This window comes from Panulirus ornatus, chromosome 7 (assembly GCF_036320965.1).
Source record: "Panulirus ornatus isolate Po-2019 chromosome 7, ASM3632096v1, whole genome shotgun sequence".
NCBI classification, from domain to species: Eukaryota; Metazoa; Arthropoda; class Malacostraca; order Decapoda; family Palinuridae; genus Panulirus; species Panulirus ornatus.
In genome coordinates, this window is record NC_092230.1 from 28,629,864 (window position 1) to 28,651,749 (window position 21,886).

Below are 21,886 nucleotides of genomic sequence, written 5' to 3' on the forward strand. Positions count from 1 at the left end.
TGTGGGTGGGTTAGGCCATTCTTTCGTCTGTTTCCTTCGCTACCTCGCTAATGCGGGAGACAGCGACTGAGTATAATAAAAAAATATACTCACACACACACATACACATGTACACATTCATACTTGCTCACAGTCATCCATTCCCAATACCACCCCACCCAACAGGAAACACCACAAATGCATGATAGAAAAAAATAACATACATTCTCTCTTCCTCCACACCCAATTGCCACCCTGTGTTTGTTAGGTTGTGCCATGAAACATGAAAAAAGGCCAAATCTGTGTGTATATTTATATCTTTTTCATACATCTTCACCATTTCCTGCATTAGTAAAGTAGCATCATGAAAAAATTACTGAGCCTTAGAGGGAAAAATCCTCACTTGGCACCTCTTTTCCAAGTCTGGAGCCTCCAATGTAAATAAAGAAATTCTACAGGAATAATAAAATTTCATATATGAAAATCCACTGTATTAAAAACTTAGATATTTGACATTACTCTAGAATGATAAATTACTGAATTTTCTCTTCTAATTTGGTCTTCTTTACAACTACTTCATCATTACTTTTCAAATCTTCTAATTGCTGCTTAAGCCTTTCTCGTGCTGCACGCTTCTTGGCCGTTTTTTCTAGCATGTCATCATAATCTTCAGCAAACATGGCTACCAGTGCTTCATACAAATGATGCAGTGTTGGCAGGTCCTTGAAACAAACCTGCAGAATAAAATTCTTCCTTTGTCAAAGAATCCAAGTTTCAGTCCACTTATAAATTTAAGAATCCGTTGCTGATTAATGAAATAATATTAATGCACCTTTCTACATCAAAATGTTATCAAGCATATCAGAAAAAAGTAATACAGTACTATCAACATTCTATCAATCTATCAATATTACCACTAACCCAAATTTCATGGTGTAGAACAGGTACTCACAACCTCTGAAAAACTTCATATACATCCTCAACCCTTGCCCTCATAATTAAATGAAACATGAATTTATTATCTGTTCTATCTGTCATGCCCTCTGTGTTCAAGTGACTGATGAATTTCTTTTCTATCATCATCTAGTATAATTATTACTCTCTTCCAATAATAACCTCTACATCACTTCCACACATCCCCAAACCTTGATGAGTGTATTAAAGTGAAACATGGATTTCCAGACTTATAAAAGTGCCTCTGTTTTTTCTTTTTTCATAATAAGCTGATGTATTACAAGTCACCATTCCTATCAACTCCATAAATTAAATGCTTTCATTTCATCCAATACCTTTAGTATTTTCATCTTAAATATTCATATCCCAAATCAATTCTCTTGTTAATTCATCCATCTTTTCCATGGGCTAAATCTTGAATAATCTAATTCGCAGGACTGGTTTCAAACTTCCTGACCAACCTATCACCTGAAATATCATCTATATGACCATATCATTTCAAAAGACTTTGAACCATGTACCTTTCTAATGACTTCTTCACATTACAATACCTTATAATATCTTTGCAGATTATGCAACCTCTGCTGTTCTTACCTTTTTACTTAACCTAAGACTTAGGTTTCAAAAATGACATATTACCACTGGAACAAATACTCCTACATGCAAACCTCTTGCTTACTCTATGCTTGAATATTTCCAATTCATCAAAGTTTCAGTCTTCCATCTATTTTTTTCCCTTGCATAACTCTACTTTCAACTTTCAGTTTTCCTTACTAAACTTTACTTCCAAACATTTAAACCCAGGAGATGGGGCCCCAGGAGTGTAAAACAGTACAGTTCTTCATCATACAAACTAATCTTACAATCTAATCTCTCATTCTTTTCAAAAACTTGCATTTTACTTCTACTCAAATCAATTTCAGCATCCTTCTCCTACATACATCATCAGACCAACTAACCATTCCATCCTACTAATCCACTGGAAGAGCATATTTTCCATTTCTCACAATATGAATACCCTTTTCAAATACTTAAATTATACTCCTGTCAACATTCATCTTCAACTAACTCTTCTGCTTGGACTCTTCTACACTTCATTGCCAAAAACTGGGATACTGGCAGTTCCCCGAGATGTTAAGTGTTACCCATACACACCATCAACACCTTCCACTCCCATTTATGTCTTTCAGTCTCATAACTCTCCCTAAGTTATTAGTAAGACCGCTTCACTATTCCACAAAGATTACATTTCTAAAGTGGCGTATTACAGTGCAGTACAAAGAATAGCATATGCTTCTACTGTTACAAGCTTGTTATATGCCAACATATGTCTCACCCATAACCTTCCCAACCACATGCCCTTCTCTCTGAAAATATTTTTACTGCTTATTACAATCCCAATCTATATACTCATGACATAAACTGTGACTAAACAAGCCATTTCATATCTGCAAAGATAAATGAATACTTTAAAACATTTCAATACATTTTTGAAATACCTCCCACTCTTTACATACACTCCTCTGCTTTTCAAAAAATCTTGAGCCATTAGGTACCAGAACAATCATCTAATTCATACATCTGTAACCCTTCCAATACTGTATGCAATCATTAAAATACAGCACGAATGATTATCTATCTAAATATCTATATCTCTGATGCCTGTTCCAATTTGAACTTTCTCAAAGGGTTGGCCATGGCAACAGTCTCTCCATAAGTAAAGAACCCCAGTGCTGCTCCTTTGCCTTTAGCACCTCCCCTTTAATAGGCCACTGGCAGAAGGCAAGTCTAGTGCAGTGTTTGCAGAAGTTCCTTCCTAATGTTCCAAATGACTACTTCTATCTAATGCTATCTAATTCTTCTATATACTACTCCTACCATTTTGCCAAAAGGCAGGGCTAGCACATAGTGCTCACCACAGGAAAATCTAGATTATGAAGAATGAGCTACATGAGTTAAATGTTGTCAAGTGTTACATATGACAAGGGGAAATAGTATGTTTGTGGACAGAATGCCAGTAGTCCACATGTTAATGAGGCAGAAAGAAAAGAGCTATCTACAGCAGGGGAGTGCAACTTGTAACCACTCAAGTGCTGGCTCACTAAGGTGTCATTAAGCCTCCTCATACCGACAGGTAGTACTGGTAATTTACCTCCCTGATCACTGGCTGCCTACCAACTACTTCTCTCACATGAATGAATATATATAAAAAAAAAATCCAAAAGTCACATAAAAGACCCTATCCTAAAGATTTACAGCAACAATTGAAAGTAATCCTTTATCAAACTGTATTGAAAAAAGAGCTATCACTAATTAAAAAAAATGAACTCTCCAATTCTGTTATGGCAGCACTTCCAAAAGATGAATGACATATGATCGGTACAGATAATTAAAATAAAGAATAAATAAAAATAATGAGAAATAATGAAGTACACTTCTGCTAAACTTGCTGCACATTCTGCAAAAGATGCTCTGAAAGCTGGACAAAATCAAAAGCAAAATGAATTTTACAGTACAAGGTTTAGGAAGACAAACTACTATCAAACAATAATTAACAAGTCAACTTGAAATCTATGCATTCAGTTAACATTACTTTCTCTGTACTAGTACTCACTTTCATGTTATCAAATGCTATTCCAACTTGGAGAGGAAGATCTTCTAATAGTGGTACTTTGGCATAACGCTGTGAAAAATGGGTAAGTAGAATATGTCTTGCATTCATATCCCGACCAACCTGAAATTTAACAAAGATCACCTGAGGAGAAGGGAATATTGTGGTTTCATATATGTATTCAAAGATAACACAGAGGGCAGAATTCAGAGGATAAGTGGTGTGGCCAAGAAAAGTGCCATGAGACTCGCACTATGCATGCATTCCTCCAATCCTCAGGCACTTCACCATGAACCATATATACAGTGAATATCCTTACCAACCAGTCAAAAACATAGTCACCCCCTCTTTTAATAAATTCCACTGCAATACCATCCAAACGCACCGCCTTGAAGGCTTTCATCTTCCGCAAAGCTTTCACTACCTCTTCTCTGTTTACCAAACCATTCTCCCTGACCCTCTCACTTTGCATACCACCTCGACCAAAACACCCTATATCTGCCACTCTATCATCCAACAAACCTTCAAAATGCTCACTCCATCTCCTCAATCCACCGCCACTTGTTATTACCTCCCCATTAGCACCCTTCACCGATGTTCCCATTTGTTCTCTTTGTTTTACAGACTTTATTTACCTCCTTCCAAAGCATCTTCTTATTCTCCCTAAAATTTAATGATACTCTCTCACCCCAACTCTCATTTGCACTCTTTTTCAACTCTTGCACCTTTCTCTTGACCTCCTGCCTGATTCTTTTATATATCTCCCAGTCATATGCACTACTTCCCTGCAAAAATTGTCGAGCAAAAATCGTCGAAACGCCTCTCTCTTCTCTTTCACTAACAATCTTACTTCATCCCACCACTCACTACCCTTTCTAATCTACCCACCTCCCACCTTTCTCTTGCAACAAGGATCTTTTGCACAAGCCATCACTTCTTCCCAAAATACATCCCATTCCTCCCCCACTCCCCTTACATCACTTGCTCTCACCTTTTTCTATTCTGCATTCAATCTCTCCTGGTACTTCCTCACACAAGTATGTAAGTAGATAAAAAAACATATACTCACTTGGATAGCTTGTGAAGTAGTGCAATGTGTCTTTATTCTTGCATCCTCCTCAAGTTCATCTTCCATCGTTGCTTCATGAATCACCAAGTCACAATTCTGACCTGAGGGAAGGCCATAAATTTATAGCTGTCAGTCACACAAATACTGTGTAGTATAAAAATAAATGACATAACAGGTTTCCTGTTTGCCAGTATACAAACAGAATTAAGCTATAACTCCATGTGTGGATTGGGATGCTGGGTAAACACAGGTGAGGGTTCCTGTGATTACTCGCATTCCAATCCACATACTTGTCATGATGAATTATTCACGTATGACTGCATATCTTCATGGTAAGTAAGATGATATCCTTCCATAAAAGAATGGTTTAAGTTGGCATGGGGTCTTCAAGTGAAAAATGAACAATTCTAAACATAAAAAACATAATATGCAGATGCTGCATATCTTCAAGAGTGTACAGTAATCATGTTTTTTTCCTCAGGCATGATTTCACACCCTATATAAGAAGCACATAGTCTATGGTTTCTTTAATGACATGATTACCCTCCATATACACTAAGCATGACACCTTATTTACACAAACAGATCTTTACTTATGAATAAAAATGAACATACAATTTTTCACTAAAAATATAAACACTGTCAAAACTCATAATAAGAGCATTCTAAAACTAGTTAAATTTTCATCACTTGCATGATCTTTTACCTTGGGGCAAAAGACAGAGTGACTGTTTACACAACACATATGAATGAGATACTTTACGGTCCCTCTTTTATTGTTTCTTTTTAGGCATATTTTAATACCAATACAGTAAAAATGATTAAACACAATACATACGTAATATTCATAAAAATATGCTATTCAGATATTATTTACACAGCGAGAATTTTATTTCCATGAAGTGATAAACAAATAATTCTCTCACCAAAAATATGACAACTGAATCTACAATAATTGTTTATCTATTCTATATCAAACTAAGTTTTCATTACTTCCTTGGTCTTTTACACTCAGGGTTAAAGATAGAGTGGCACTTACATGACTCATTGAGATGCATTTGACTCCATGATAATCTGCGTAGAATGACTGCCATCTGAATGAGTCCCCAGTTACACAGTTTATACGACTACAATGGAATCCATGAGAGCCAGTGTAAAACTATAACCTAAAAAATTATCCATTGGCCTCATTAATATTTGCTATCGCTTTGCAGTCAAAAAAAAATGCCTAGAAGCATTATAGTTCTCTTCTAGTTCTAGCTTTGTCTTTTACAAACATTTATTTTTCTTTCCATTCTATCTCAATATAAAAGTATTATGTAAAAAACTATGTCAGCAAGGTAGCACCAGGAAAAAGACAAAGAAAGGCCACATCTGCTCACATCCATACACAAGATGTCATATGCAATGCACTGAAACCACAGCTCCATATCCACATCCAGGCCCCACTGACCATAGGGCTTACCTGACATTTCATATGCCCTGGTTCAGTCCACTGACAGCATGATGACCCTAAGTCCATTGACAGCACATTGACCCCAGTATACCACATCATCCCTATTCACCCTATTCTGTACACGCCTTTCACCCGCCTGCATGCTCAGGCCATGATCACTGAAAACCTTTTCCACTCCATCCTTAATTAAGGCTCTGTGTTTTCTTTGTTCCCTCCACTTCTGACACATAAATCCTCTTTGTCAACCTTTCCTCACTCATTTTCTCCAAATTTCCTAACCATTTCAACACATCCTATTTTGCTCTCTCAAACACACTCTTTTTATTACTACACATCTCTCATACCTTTTCATTACTTACTCGATCCAACCACCTCAAACCACACATTGTCCTCAAGCATTTCATTTCCAACACATCCATCCTCCTCCATACAACTCTATAGCCCATGCCTCGCATCCACATAATATTGTTGGGACTACTATTCCTTCAAACATACACAATTATGCCCACCAAGATAACATTCTCTTTCCATACATTCTTAGCATTCTCTGAACCTTTCCCAACTCCCCCACCACTCACTTCTGATTCCACGGTTCCATTCACTGTCATGTCTAAAACACTTCACTTCCTTCAAGTTTTCTCCATTCAAATTCATATCCCAGCTAATTTGTTCCTCAACCTTCCTGAAACTAATAACCATGCTTCTATCCAAAGTCACTCTCAACTTTCCCCTTTCACACACTCTCCCAAACTCAATCACCAACTTCTGCAGTTTCTCACTTAAATCAGCCACCAGTGCTGTACCATCAGCAAAAAACAATTGTCTCACTTCCCAAGCCCTCATCCCCCCACAGATTGTATACTTGTCCCTCTCTCCAAGACTTGCATTTACCTCCCTCGCCACCCCATCCATAAAGAAATTAAAAAACCATAGGTGACATCACACATCCCAACTGCAGACCAATCTTCACTTGGAACCATTCAATCTCTTCTCTTCCTGCTCATACTATTCCTTACACCCTTGATATAAACTTCTCATTGCTTCTAGCAGTTTACCTCCCACACCATACATTCTTAAGACTTTCCATAAAGCATCTCTATTAACTCTATCATATGCTCCTCTTGATCAATAAATGCCACATACAAATCCATGTTTTTCTAAATATTTCTCACACACATTCTTTAGAGCAAACACCTGATCAACATATCCTCCACCACTGCTGGAACCACACTGCTCCTCCCCAGTCTGATGGTCTGTACATGCCTTCACCCTCTCAATCAATACTCTCAATCTCATATCTAAGATCTCCAAATTTGCAGACAATACTAAAGTAGGAGGTAGAGCTGTAAACAGGCAGGACTGTGGAATGGTTCAAAGAGAATTTAATTTATTAGCAGAAAGGTCAGACAGATGGCAAACGAAGTTTAATGTAGACAAGTGTAAAGTTATGCACTTCAAACAAAATCATGTTACGACAACAAACTATTCGGAAACTCTCTAACTAAAGTAAATGAAGAAAAGGACCTTGTAGTTGTCATTAGTAACAATCTGAAGTACATCAAATAATGTCAAGCAGCAAGTAAAAAAGGCAAAAAGGGACATAGATAACAAGACACCAGAAACAATTCTCACACATTATAATTCCCTAGGAAAAAAACCACACCTTAAATATGCAGTCAAGTCTTGGTCCCCAAACTATAAAAAAAGATGAGGAAAAACCACACCTTAAATATGCAGTCAAGTCTTGGTCCCCAAACTATAAAAAAAGATGAGGAAAAACTAGAGCAAGTACAAAGATGAGCAACAAAACTGGTCCCATCCTTTAGATATCTGGCATACGAAGAGAGGCTAAAACTACTGGATCTCTTCTCTCTTAAAAAGCATAGACTTTGCAGTAACTTAATCCAAGTGTTCAAAATTCTGAACAAGTTTGATAGAGTAAAACAAAATACAAGAAAATATGGTTACCAAGACAAATGGAAAAAAAATCAAAAGCTAAAAGATGTAGTATGGACATAGGAAAAGCTTTTTTTTCCCTATAGGTATTTTGAGCAATGGAATATATAAGTTACCATCAGACATAGTGAATGCTAAGACTATAAATACCTTCAAAAGTTGTTTAGACAAATATCTTATAAACTCAGGCATACTCTGAGAAAAACTCCAGAAATAAACTGTATAAACGACAGCAGTAACAGGGACAGTGGAAGGCTGATGGGCAGCAGCTTGGAGTTGGTGATAGCTTAAAAAACTGATGAGCTGAATAACATTTTCGTGTCAAGTTAAACTTTTTTTTCACCAGACAACCCAGTCATGGGGCAATCAGGCCTCCTGCTGTCTGTCTTTCTCATGTCAACTCATGTAAGCTTATATAAACCTTTGTAGTTTGAACACACACCTTTATCTCCCTTGGTTTTTATACAAGGACACAACACATGCACTCCACCAATCCTTAGGCACCTCACCATGACCCATACATACACAATATTCTTACCAACCAATCAAAAATAGTGTCACCCTCTTTTCTTAACCAGTTCAACTGTAATACCATCCACTCCAGGTGCACTGCTGCATTTGATCTTATGCATGGTTTTCACCACCTCCTCTCACTTCACTACACCATTCTCTGTCACTCGGTCACTTCGCATACCATCCTGACTAAAACATCCTACATGCGCCAATCTATCACCCAACACATTTAACATTCCTTCAAAATATTTAATCCATCTCCTCACTTCATCACTACCTGTTACCACTTCCTCTATTCCCCCCCTCCATCAATGCTCCAATTTGATCTTGTCTTTCAGACATTATCAACTTCCTTTCAAAACACCTTGTTATTCTCCCTCAAGTTTAATGATACTCTCTCACCATAAATCTCATTTGCCCTCGATCAACCCCGGCACTTTCCTCTTGACTTCCTGCCCTTTCTCTTATACATCTCCCAATCAAATGCAGTCCTTCCCTGTAAGTACTGCCAAAATGTCTCTCTTTTCTCTTTCACTTGCACCTTTACTTCTTCATCCCACTACTCACTACCTTTTCCAATCTGCCCACCTCCCACGTCTTGCATATGCCATCGATGTTTCCATAAACACCTCCCATTCCTCACCCACTCCCCTCATTTCATCTACTCTCACCTCATATCATTGTGCACTCAATCTCTCCTGGTATTTCTTCACACATGTCTCCTTTCCAAGCTTACTTATTCTCACCACTCCCTTCTCCCAACATTGTTTCCTCTTTTTCAAAAACTTTCACAAATCTTCATGCTCACCTCCACAAGATAGTGATCACACAGCCCATCAGCTGCCCCTCTGAGCATATTTACATCCAAATGTCTCTCTCTTACAAGCCTATCAAATGTAATCTAATAAAGCCTGCTGACCATCTCTCCTACTCACATACGTATACTTGTGTATATTCGTTTTTAAACCAGGTATTTCCAATCACCAGTCTTTTTTTCAGCACACATCTCCACAAGCTCTTTAACATTTCCATTCATAAAACTGAATACCCCATGGAACCACTATTATAACCTCAACTGCCACGTTACTTATCTTCGCATTAAAATTACTCATCACTAATACCAGGTCTCATGCACCAAAACTGCTATCACAATCACTCAGATGCCACCAAAACACTTGCCTCTCATGATCTTTCTTCTAATGGCCAGGTGCATAAGTATCAGTAATCACCAGACTCTCGTCATCCACCTTAAGTTTTATCCACATCAATCTACAATCTACTATCTTATGCTATCACACACTTCCACAACTCTTGCTTCAGGAATAGTGCTACTCCCTCCTTAGTTCCTGTACTCTCACCAACCCATTTCCTTACTCTTAACAGATTTCCAAACCATTCTTCCCCTTTACACTTGAGCTTTGTTTCACTAAGAATCATAACATCCAGGTTTCTTTCATCAAATATACAACCTGTCTCTCATCTCTTCTCATTTTAGTTACATCCACATACATTCAGACACCTCAGTCTGAGCCTTTGAGGAAGATGAGCACTCTCTGCTTAGCTCCTTCTGTTTCCTCTTTTAAGAAATAGAAATAAAAGAAGAGGATTTCCAGCCTCCCCCCACTCCCACCCCCTTTGATTACCTACTACACACAGGGAATACAGAGGTAGATTGTCTCCCCTACCTCAGGATAAATGATGTGTATGCATTAACATGATTAATCCTTGCATTTCTTTTGCTGGCAATGGTTTACAAAACTTTATCTAATGTCTCTCTCTAAATATGGTTTATGACAAGTTTGGTTACATTATGTAAACCTACCTATGTCAACAAGGCCTTTACATGGCATTGTATCACCAGAATATACAAGCTTCCAATCATCTTTGTGAGTCCAAGCTACTCCAAATGAGTTTGGACAATGAATGACAAAAGTCATATCAATTCTTTTCATATCTAGCTGTGAACACAGATTGTCATAGTCTTCTTTATCTAATTTCATATCATTAGAAAGAAGTCTCTGATTCCAAATGATGGTGAAGTCATGGAGAATGTGTTCAAAGTTTGCATGGTAAGAACGAAGGTAGGCCATGATTTTGCTTGGAGCAAGAAGCATAAGCTTGGGTACCTGGAGAAAGAAAAACATGCTGTATCATCTATTGTTTAACATAAATTAAACATAGCAGAAAATTATTACAATCCATGAAATAAACACAGCCCTCCCTATCATGGTTCTGCATAAGATCATTTATCATTAGGAATAATTCAAGACATACAGTGAGAGCTCAATATCATTTTGCAAAAACAGTAACATCTATTATCTAAAAGAAATAATGTTCATAACGAGAAGGCAATATCATAATAAACTCACTCTCTACCTGCTCTATAGATGGGAATAGCCTGGCTCACCTTCAGTGAGCAGATGTGCTGCTGGCATATATTCTTGGAGAGAGGGAACATCCAACCTCCCCCAAACCATCAACCCTGTACCCTACCCAACCTGCACTGTGGGTGGGGACAGATAGACCCACCCTTGGTGGGCTGAAATAGGAGGGTATCTACAGAATCTGGTTTTCAACTTCCACAATTTTGACAACATTCATACATAAGTAGATGAATAATGATACATTTACATGTTATATCCATTGTAACAAGAAGATAAATAACAATATACAGTAAAAAAAGCATTACAATAAAAAATAATAATTCAATAAAAACATAAAAATATTGGAATAAAAAGTGTTTTACAATAAAATGAAAATTCCTGTTTAAAATCTTAAATTTACATCTATATCTTAGGGTTGGGGAGAAAGAATTCTACTGCCATATTCCCTGCACGTTGTAGAGGGTGACTAAGAGGGAAGGGAGTGGGAAGCTGGAAGTCCCACTTCTTGTATTTCAATTTCTAAAAGATGGAACAGGAAAAGCAGCCAAGTGAGATGTGCTCAGGATAGGGTGTCTGAATATGTCTGGATGTAAACAAAATGAAAAGAAAGAGATAAGTACTGGATATTCTATCTCTGAGTGAAACAAAGTTCAAGGGTAGAAATGAAGAATGGTTTGGAAATGTCTTATGGGTAAAGGTAGAGGACTGGTGTAAGGGTAAAAGCTAAGAAAGACGTAGCAATACCGAGTAAGAGGGAGCTGTAGGAATGTGTAGAAGAGTGTAGGAAAGTGAGAACAAGAGTGATGTGGGTAAAGATGAAAGTGTGTAGCAAGAGGTGGGTGATTATTTGTGTTAATGCATCAGCCCAGGAAAAGGAGGGTGATGATAGGCAAGTGTTTTGGGAGCAGCTGAGTGAGTGTAAGCAGTTCTGATGCTAGAGATTGGGCATTAGCAATGGGTGATTTAAATGTGAGAGTGAGTAATGTGACAACTGAGGGCATAAATGGGAAGCATGGGGTATTCAGTGAGGTGGAGAGAAATGGGGAGTACCTTATTTAAAATGAGAGGACATACGCAAGTATATGTGGATGAGTGAGATAGATGGTCAGAGGGCATTACTGGATTAAGTACTAATTGATACGCATACAAAGAAAAATGCTCTCGGATGGAAATGTGTTGAAAGGGGCAGCTGGTAGGATGTCTCAACATTACTTGGTGGAGGCAAGGTTACAATTTGTATAGGTTTTTGGAAAAGAAGGAACAATATGAGTTAGGAGAGGGTGGTGAAACTAGGTGAGTGTGGAAAAGAGACGTGTGAAGAAATATCAGGCGAGACTGGGAGTAGATTCGCAAAATTTAGTGTAAATGAAGCAAAGGGAGTGGGTGAAGAATGAGAGACATTTTGGGAAGGATTGCTGGTATGTGCAAGTGAAGTGTGTAGCATGTGGAAGGTGGGAGGTGGCCAGGTGAGAAAGTGTAGTGACTCATTGGAAAACAAAGAAAATGACTGGGAGATGTTCATGAGAAAGCAGCAGGAGGTCAAGAGGAGGGTACAGAGGTTTAAAATGAGGGCAAATGAGAGCTGAGGCAAATAATTACACGTCAACAAAATGGAAAATTTTTTCTCATCAAGGATGCAGTGTAATTTTTCTAGACCTATTTCCAATGCATAATACAAATTTTCAATCTGTTTCATTACAACACATCTTATTTTCTTTCTATGGATACATACTTTTTCAGTTCAACTGTAGCTACATGATGCATGAGCAAAGGTAAAATGATAAGATTTGTACCAGTTCAATCTTTTTATAGAAGGAATTCAACATCCTAGGTAGAAGGTAAACAAAGAAGATACTATCCAGAAGAACAAGCTAAAAACATTGAGCTTTTAACCTATGGCACTCTTCACAAGCTAGAAGTGCAAAGCAGTGGACCTATGGTGCTCTGACTCAGGTTTGTCCCTGTATAACATTCAACAGTAATCTGCAAGCATTCCTTCATCCAAGAAACCCTGGTATCAATGCTCTACTGCACTGATGTCCTGATAAAAGTGCTCTCCTTGTTCATCAGACACTGCTCCAAGGTTCCCTGCAAAAATGTCCATATGGGAATGGAGGAAATGGACCTTGAGCTGACATCCTACATCCCATAACAGCATAGGATTTCAGATGTCTTTTCATGCCGTCTTCAAAATCTGGAGATCTTATGTTTCCCAAGAAATTTTCACAGTTAACTGAAAGAGTTCTAGGCTTCCAGCTCCAAGTCATCAAGATGTGTATTGAAATTATGGTCTTTCAGGAGTTCCTTTATTGGTGGCAACAATGAAGTTACCTTCTTTCAACCTGGCCAAAGTGATCTTCAGAAATTTTTCCACCACTTACTTGAATCCTTTCGAGTTCCTCTTGGTTAGGGTTTTCACATATTGCTTCATGAGACCAAGTTTTATGTGGAGTGGGGGAAAAAACCTTTTGTGGATCAACCAGAGGCTTATCCTAGACACTCGAAAATTCCTGGCTCATATAATCTTCAGCGAGGCCAGTCTGACTCCACATAAATATCTGGAAGTTGCTCAACTATCCCAGAGGCATAAAAAACTGCAGCATTTCATGAATCCTGACTGCACTCCCATCAGTATGCCGATCACTTTCAAATCCCTACGTATTTTCCATTTGTAATTCTTGTATCTTATGGCATCTAGGAGTGCCTGCATGTTCTTATAAAACTCTTTCATGTGCACTGAATGCCCTATAGAAATGGAAGGTTTCTTGTTCCCAATGTGGAGCAGCACCACTTTCAGACTTCTCTTAGATGAGTCAGTGATCAAGCACCACTGTGAGGGATTATACTCTTGGGATAAGCAGTGGAATAATGCATCAATGCTGTTGCAAAAAAAGAGCAGCCCATCCACAGAAAAATGAGAAGCAGTCTGACTCCTTTTCCTGAAATAAGTTATGCAAGCATCCTTCTTCAGCAGACATTTTTCCTTTAGATAAGATGCTAAAAGTTCAGCTTTATCTTTAGGCAGTGCCAAATCTCATGAGAAGTAGACTTGATACAAAACATATTGGATTTTTGAAATCGGCACCCAAAACTACATCAACTACAAGCCATGTGTGATGAAAATTAGCTGTTGACCAGTGTTATCAATAAACTTCAGGGAGAATAACATATTTCGGAAGAAGGTTAATAGTATGACAAAAACAAAAGAACAAATGAGAACATCTGTGAAAGATGCACATAGGGCAGTGGTAACAGATAGTAAAGGGGAGGAAGATAAGGAGAGAATATTTTGAAGGACTATTGAATGTGTCTGATAGGGTGGTGGATGTTGGGTATTAGGTCAGAGAGGTGTGCTAAGTGAGGAGCCATTGTAACTGTTTTAGTGAAGAGAGAAGAGGTGGCTGGAATGGATGGTACTGCAGTTGAATTTTTTAAGAAAGGGGTTGACTGTGTTACTGACTGTTCAGTTAGGATTTTCAATGCATGCATGGTGAGGTGCCTGAGGATTGGCAGAATACATGACAGTGCTACTGTATAAAGGCTAGAGGGGAAAAGGTGAGTGAACCTGGTAAGTTATATGGGAAAGTGGTGACTGAGCAGGTGAAGGCATGTACACAGATTCGTAATAGGGAGGAACAATGTAGTTTCAGAAAAGCTAAAGAATGTGTGTATCAGGTGTTTTCTTTGAAGAATGTGTGTGAGAAGGATTTGTATGTGGCAATCACAAATCTGGAGAATGCATATGACAGGGTTGAGAGAGATGCCTTGAGGAAGGTCTTATGAATATATGGTGTGGGAGGAAAGCTAAAAGTAGAGAGAAGTTTGTGTCAAAAGTGTTAGGCATATGATGAGTAAGAAGACAGGAGAGAGTGGTTCCAGGTGAAGGACAGTTTGCAGCAAAGGTGTGTGATATCACCACATCTGTTTAATTTGTTTATAAAGACGGGATGTTAAGGGAGGTTAAATGAAAGGGTCTCGGAGAAAAGGGCAAGTATGCAGAGTGTAGGGACTGAGGAGAGTCTGGGAAGTGAATCAGTTGCTACTGGTTGACAAAGCATTGGTGCAAGGTATGAGTAAGAAACTGCACAAGCTGGTGAATGAATTTGGAAGAGTAGTTAAAAGAAGGAAGGTGAGAGCAAATGTGAATAAGATCTAGGTTTTTAAGTTTAGTAAGGCAGAGGGTCAAGTTAGTCAGAGTGTGAGTTTGAATGGAGAAAATATTCATGTGAACTGTTTTAGATACCTGCCAGTGGACATGGTAGCGAACAGAACTATAAAAGAAGAAGTAAGTTAGAGGGTGGGTGAGAGGGCAAAGGTTCTTGAAGCAGTGAGGTCCTTAACTGGTAGGGCAAAAATGGATCTATTTGAAGGTATAATAGTAACAAATCGGAACTTCAGTGAAGGGGGCTAATGGGGAGGTGACAACAAGTAGTGGTGATGTGAGAAGGAGATGGAGTGAGTATTTTGAAGGTTTGTTGAATGTGTTTGATGATAGAGTGGCAGATATAAGGTGTTTTGGTCGAGGTGGTCTGCAAAGTGAGAGGGTTAGGGAGAATGATTTGGTAAATAGAGAAGAGGTAGTAAAAGCTTTGCGGAAGATGAAAGCCGGCAAGGCGACAGGTTTGGATGGTACTGCAGTGAAATTTATCAAAAAAGGGGGTGACTGTACTGTTGACTGGTTGGTAAGGTTATTTAATGTATGTATGACTCATGGTGAAGTGCCTGAGGATTGGCGGAATGCGCGCATAGTGCCACTGTACAAAGGCAAAGGGGATAAGAGTGAGTGCTCAAATTACAGAGGTATAAGTTTGTTGAGTATTCCTGGGAATTATATGAGAGTGTATTGACTGAGAGGGTGAAGGCATGTACACAGCATCAGATTGGGGAAGAGCAGTGTGGTTTCAGAAGTGGTAGAGGATGTGTGGATCAGGTGTTTGCTTTGAAGAATGTATGTGAGAATTACTTAGAAAAGCAAATGGATTTGTATGTAGCATTTATGGATCTGGAGAAGGCATATGATAGAGTTGACAGAGATTCTCTGTGGAAGGTATTAAGAATATATGGTGTGGGAGGCAAGTTGTTAGAAACAGTGAAAAGTTTTTATCGAGGATGTAAGGCATGTGTACGTGTAGGAAGAGAGGAAAGTGATTGGTTCTCAGTGAATGTAGGTTTGCAGAAGGGGTGTGTGATGTCTCCATGGTTGTTTAATTTGTTTATGGATGGGGTTGTTAGGGAGGTGAATGCAAGAGTTTTGGAAAGAGGGGCAAGTATGCAGTCTGTTGTGGATGAGTGAGTTGTTGTGAGTTAGTTGTTGTTTGCTGATGATACAGCGCTGGTGGATGATTCATGTGAGAAACTGCAGAAGCTGGTGACTGAGTTTGGTAAAGTGTGTGAAAGAAGAAAGTTAAGAGTAAATGTGAATAAGGGCATGGTTATTATGTACAGTAGGGTTGAGGGACAAGTCAATTGGGAGGTAAGTTTGAATGGAGAAAAACTGGAGGAAGTGAAGTGTTTTAGATATCTGGGAGCAGATTTGGCAGCGGATGGAACCATGGAAGCGGAAGTGAATCATAGGGTGAGGGAGGGGGCAAAAGTTCTGGGAGCGTTGAAGAATGTGTGGAAGTCGAGAACATTATCTCAGAAAACAAAAATGGGTATGTTTGAAGGAATAGTGGTTCCAACAATGTTATATGGTTGCGAGGCATGGACTATAGATAGAGTTGTGCGCAGGAGGGTGGATGTGCTGGAAATGAGATGTTTGAGGACAATGTGTGGTGTGAGGTGGTTTGATCGAGTAAGTAATAATAGGGTAAGAGAGATGTGTGGTAATAAAAAGAGTGTGGTTGAGAGAGCAGAAGAGGGTGTTCTGAAATGGTTCGGTCACATGGAGAGAATGAGTGAGGAAAGATTGACCAAGAGGATATATGTGTCAGAGGTGGAGGGAACGAGGAGAAGTGAGAGACCAAATTGGAGGAGGAAAGATGGAGTGAAAAAGATTTTGAGTGATCGGGGCCTGAACATGCAGAGGGTGAAAGGCATGCAAGGAATAGAGTGAATTGGAACGATTGTGGTATACCGGGGTCGATGTGATGTCAATGGATTGAACCAGGGCATGTGAAGCGTCCGGGGTAAACCATGGAAAGTTCTGTGGCCTGGATGTGGAAAGGGAGCTGTGGTTTCGGTGCATTATTACATGACAGCTAGAGACTGAGTATGAACGAATGTGGCCTCTGTTGTCTCTTCCTAGCGCTACCTCATGCACATGAGGGGGGAAGGAGTTGTTATTTCGTGTGTGGTGGGGTGGCGATTGGAATGAATAAAGGCAGACAGTATGAATTATGTACATGTGTATATAGGTATATGTTTGTGTCTGTATATATATGTATACGTTGAGATGTGTGGGTATGTATATTTGCTTGTGTGGACGTGCATGTATATGCATGTGTATGTGGGTGGGTTGGGCCATTCTTTCGTCTGTTTCCTTGTGCTACCTCACTAATGCAGGAGACAGTGAAAAAGCAAAATAAATAAATAAATAAATAAATAAATAGTAACAAAGATGTTGAATGGATGAGAGTCATGGATATACGAATATATAAAAGGATGTACAGAGAAGGGTGGAGGTGTAGGAAAATGAGAGAAGACAACGTGTTGTGAACTGGTTTGATCATGTAAGTAATAAAAAGATATGAGAGAGGTGTAGTAATAAGAAGGGTGTGCTAGAAAAAGGTGAAAACAGTGTGCTGAAATTATTTGGAAATATGGAGAGAATGGCCAAGGAGAGGTTAACAAAGAGGATATGTATGTCAGTAGTGGACAGGAAAAGGAGAAGAGAGACACTAAACCAGAGATGAAGGGATGGAGAGAAAAATATTTTGATTAGTCAGGGCCTGAACATGAAGAAAGGTGAAAGATCTGCATGAGATTATGTGAATGGGAAAGATATGGTATACAGGGAGTGACGGGCATTCAATGGACTAAACCAGGATATGTAAAGTAGCCAGGGGAAACCAAGGAAAGATCTGTGGAGATTGGCTGTGGATAGGGGGCTGTGGTTTCTTTGCACTGCATGTCATAGGAACAATGTGAGACAATACGGCCTGTCTTTATCTGTTCCTGGGGCTACCTTGCTAATGCAGAATACAGAAGATAAGTATAAGAAAAAAGAAAGATTCATATCATTAACTAACACGGTTAACACTAATTTCAGAATCTCTAATCAGTCTAAAGAGGGATACAGATCTATGTAGCAAATATTCAAGGCATACCAATAAAACATTCTCAATCATCAAAGTTCTTCAGCCATTTGTCTATCATCATCAAATCCTTTCTCAAATCCATGGGTAAAACAGGTACGTACAACCTTTCAAATCACACATCCTCAACCCACGTACGGTGTGTTTAAGTGAAAAATGAAATTTTCAAACATGTGAATCTTACTTTTTTAACTCTACACACAAAGTTGATTAATTAAAATCAAAGTCTCCATCCAATTATCTCCATACAAATTAAATGTCCACTGCATCTAGTCACAGATCATTCCTTTGGTACCTTCATATGAAGTATCTCTTGCTCCTATTGATTTTCTCAATGTATCTGTTCATTTCTTCTGATCTACCTCTATGAACAAAGAAAATTATAGAGCTTTAATGATGAAGAGCAGCAGGACAAAAAATATCAAAAGTAAATAAAAGAGGAAAGACTGACCAAGAGGATATATGTGTCGGAGGTGGAGGGAACGAGGAGAAGAAGGAGACCAAATTGGAGGTGGAAAGATGGGGTGAAAAAGATTTTGTGTGATCGGGGCCTGAACATGCAGGAGGGTGAAAGGAGGGCAAGGAATAGAGTGAATTGGAGCGATGTGGTATACTGGGGTTGACGTGCTGTCAGTGGATTGAATCAGGGCATGTGAAGCGTCTGGGGTAAACCATGGAAAGCTGTGTAGGTATGTATATTTGCGTGTGTGGACGTATGTATATACATGTGTATGGGGGTGGGTTGGGCCATTTCTTTCGTCTGTTTCCTTGCGCTACCTCGCAAACGCGGGAGACAGCGACAAAGCATAAAAAAAAAAAAAAAAGAAAGAAAAATAAAAAAATATAAAAAAAATGGATCAGAGTTTTTAAGTAACAAAAAATTTAGCGGTGACAAATGGTCTTCAAGATAATTCACACAACATATGCACTCTCACTATATCCACTGTCCTTGAGGAAGGTGAAGCAAGGGAAGGAAACATGGAAAACAGTTGCAGCTATGTTTAACTCTAGCAGTGACAAGTCTAACAGTCTTATACCTAAAAGGGGACAATATACTCAAATTAGGGCCTGAATACACATAAAAAATAAGAAGGAATAATCTTCAGACATCTAAGGAAGTCAAGCTGAATATCACTGATTAATAAAGCAAAGCAGCAGATTAACAATAGGCTTACCAAAAATTGAGTGAATGCCAGCAACTGAGGCCCCAACACTTACTGATGCAGTGAGATCAGAGGCCACTGCAGTCAATGATTGGTCTGCGAGTCCCTGAGATCAAGCACCTCTCTGTTAACAATGGTTTTAGTTGTCAAGAGGGAGGGGGAATTCTCATGAACTGACTCCTTTGGTGGGTGGTTATTGACTTCATTGGTTTGGTGGTTGTTAAAGGTGGAGGGGGTGAATTTTGTGAATTCATGGTAGAGATGGCTCTACCTCCCTGTAAGCCTTGCATCCTCTCAAGGGGTCCCCATAAGTGAGGAAAAGGAAGTGGAAAACTTAGTTTTTGATAAGGGAAAAGTCATATTTAATAGGAAAGGTATAAGAAGGCAGTTAAAATCTCTAAAGCTTAGCAGAATTGAAAGTGATACAAAAATACAAATACCCCCAGTGCATATCCTTAAGCCGATACAACTCAAATACAACTCAAATAATGCAGTTGCTTTCTGAAAGCTAATGTTGGGGACATGCAAATACCCAGAAACTGAAGCCATACATTATCTACAAAAGATGGAAAAAGGATCAACAGTGTGGCACAAGGTATGCTGGTCACATTCGGAAGTCAGACTAGGAGATAATCAAGTTATTAAACATAGACGACTTCTGACAAAAAGAGGGAACATATCAGAAACCTAAGGAAAACCACAGTTTAGAAGGAAAGAAAAAATTCATCCATAACTATGGAAATAGGTTCACCACAGAGAAAGCTAAATACATAAGCACAGAATGTGGGAGAACAGCTGAAGGAGAAGGGCTTGGAGATCAGACTCTAGTGCCACAAACTATCAAAATTTTTGGAATGTGGCCTGGAGATATGAAAGGCATCTACAACAAAGGATTCCTCTCACCTAAGAGGTTAATAAGACATAAGTAATATAAGGAGGGATATCAACTTTGAAAATAAACTTGCAAAAACCATGTCTAAGGAATAGCATGACATCTGGAAGTGTTAGGTATGATCATCCTTCTTTGTGACTGGCTCTAATAATGTACACTCCCATGATAAAGGAAATGTTTTGTCTTTGGGCAATAATGGGAGAAATGTAAGCAAAAGTAGAATTTCTGTAGCAAACTTCTTCCTAGAGAAGATGTTCTCCAGTTCATATATCTTCCTTGTGTCCAAAGACAGAAGTGCTTTTTAGCTTGTATCTAGATAGACCATAGGAAGCCCCGCTGGATAGGATTAGTAAGCAGTGCATCAGAGGGTGAGGATACATTAGAATCATTCAAAAATGGTAAAAAAAAAAAAAAGTGGGTCTATCAGTGCAAGAAACAACTCCATTATCATCAGTAAGGAAAGAACTGATAAAAAGTGTTAGAAATACTTCTGGCCAAAAACCAGAAAGATACATCAAATATTGGAAGAACACTAGTCATCCCTTTTCTAGTTATCCTTTTTATGTCAGGGTCCATCTGCTTTAGTTGGACAGTACTACCTCGCATGTGACCCTCAAGTTTTATCATTCCAAATAAAATGACCTATAACCACCACAAATACACCAAGATTGCAGTCTCTAAAAACACTGTTTTCAACATCTTCATCCTGTTAATCTACATTCATAATTTCTTTCATTTCAAACCTAAACTTCTTACTTCTTTATGATGCTATCTCACAATTCATATTACTAATCTCTACAATGGGAGTCAAGATGTGTCAGGTTCAATACATTCAACCTATATATGAATATAAACCCTGAGTAAAATCTGATAACAAATACGTTATAAAATAAGATTTCACACTGCTATTGAATTTCACATCACAATGCCACAACAACAAAAAAAAGCTACAATAATGTTTTGATGACAAGTGTATAAATACTAACATCATATACTCCAATGTTGTTGAAAGCTTGCCTCCTGGCAAGCAAGATACGAATAAAACCAATGTGGTGATCAGCATGGAGATGGCTCACATATACAGCTGTCAATTTCCGGAGGACTTCATCAGAACTGGTTAATCCTAACAATCTGACTAACTGTCCATAGGTTCCTTCACCACAGTCCATCAGTAGGGTTTTGTCAGGGCTGAGAAAAGAATTCCAATAATTCAGTTAAGAAAATAAACCAAATAAACAGCAGCTTTATATTAAGCATTACTAATATAAACATTACTTGAAACAATGGGGTGAAAACAAATAATGGTCAACTGAAAATCATAAGCAAATAACATGTTTTCATAAATTACAAAAACCATTCAAACCAACCTTATATTTAGCAGAATTCCTGAAGTATTTCGTGTTTTATTTGGTATGCACGATCCAGTCCCCAAAAATATTATGTTGGGGTAAATATCTGAAGCTTGAGATTCTTTACTTTCTAAGAGGGAAGCCTGAAGTTTGGATTTGGCATTGAGAAGCGCTGGTTCAAACTTCTCTTCTTCATAGCATTCTTTTATGTAAGCCTCTGGACATAGTGTTAAACTATTTGATCTGTGTGACACAGAAATGAGGAACTTTTAATTAACATTTCACAATCTAAGAGCAAGAAGCC

At 38.5% G+C, this 21,886-nt stretch overlaps 1 protein-coding gene across 1 annotated transcript in view; it reads right to left on the reverse strand.

Moving 5' to 3' along the window:
• Positions 1-455: 455 nt before the first annotated feature.
• Positions 456-21,886, reverse strand: part of LOC139749475 (ribonuclease Z, mitochondrial-like) — a 43,212-nt gene continuing 21,781 nt past the window's right edge. Inside the window, exons 7-12 of the mRNA XM_071663381.1 lie at positions 21,601-21,825; positions 21,220-21,421; positions 10,361-10,664; positions 4,614-4,714; positions 3,548-3,667; positions 456-713 (exon numbers count right to left, since the gene is read on the reverse strand). Coding sequence (XP_071519482.1) covers positions 513-713; positions 3,548-3,667; positions 4,614-4,714; positions 10,361-10,664; positions 21,220-21,421; positions 21,601-21,825 — 1,153 coding nt within the window. The 3' untranslated portion in view covers positions 456-512. The remainder of the gene's footprint in view (positions 714-3,547; positions 3,668-4,613; positions 4,715-10,360; positions 10,665-21,219; positions 21,422-21,600; positions 21,826-21,886) is intronic.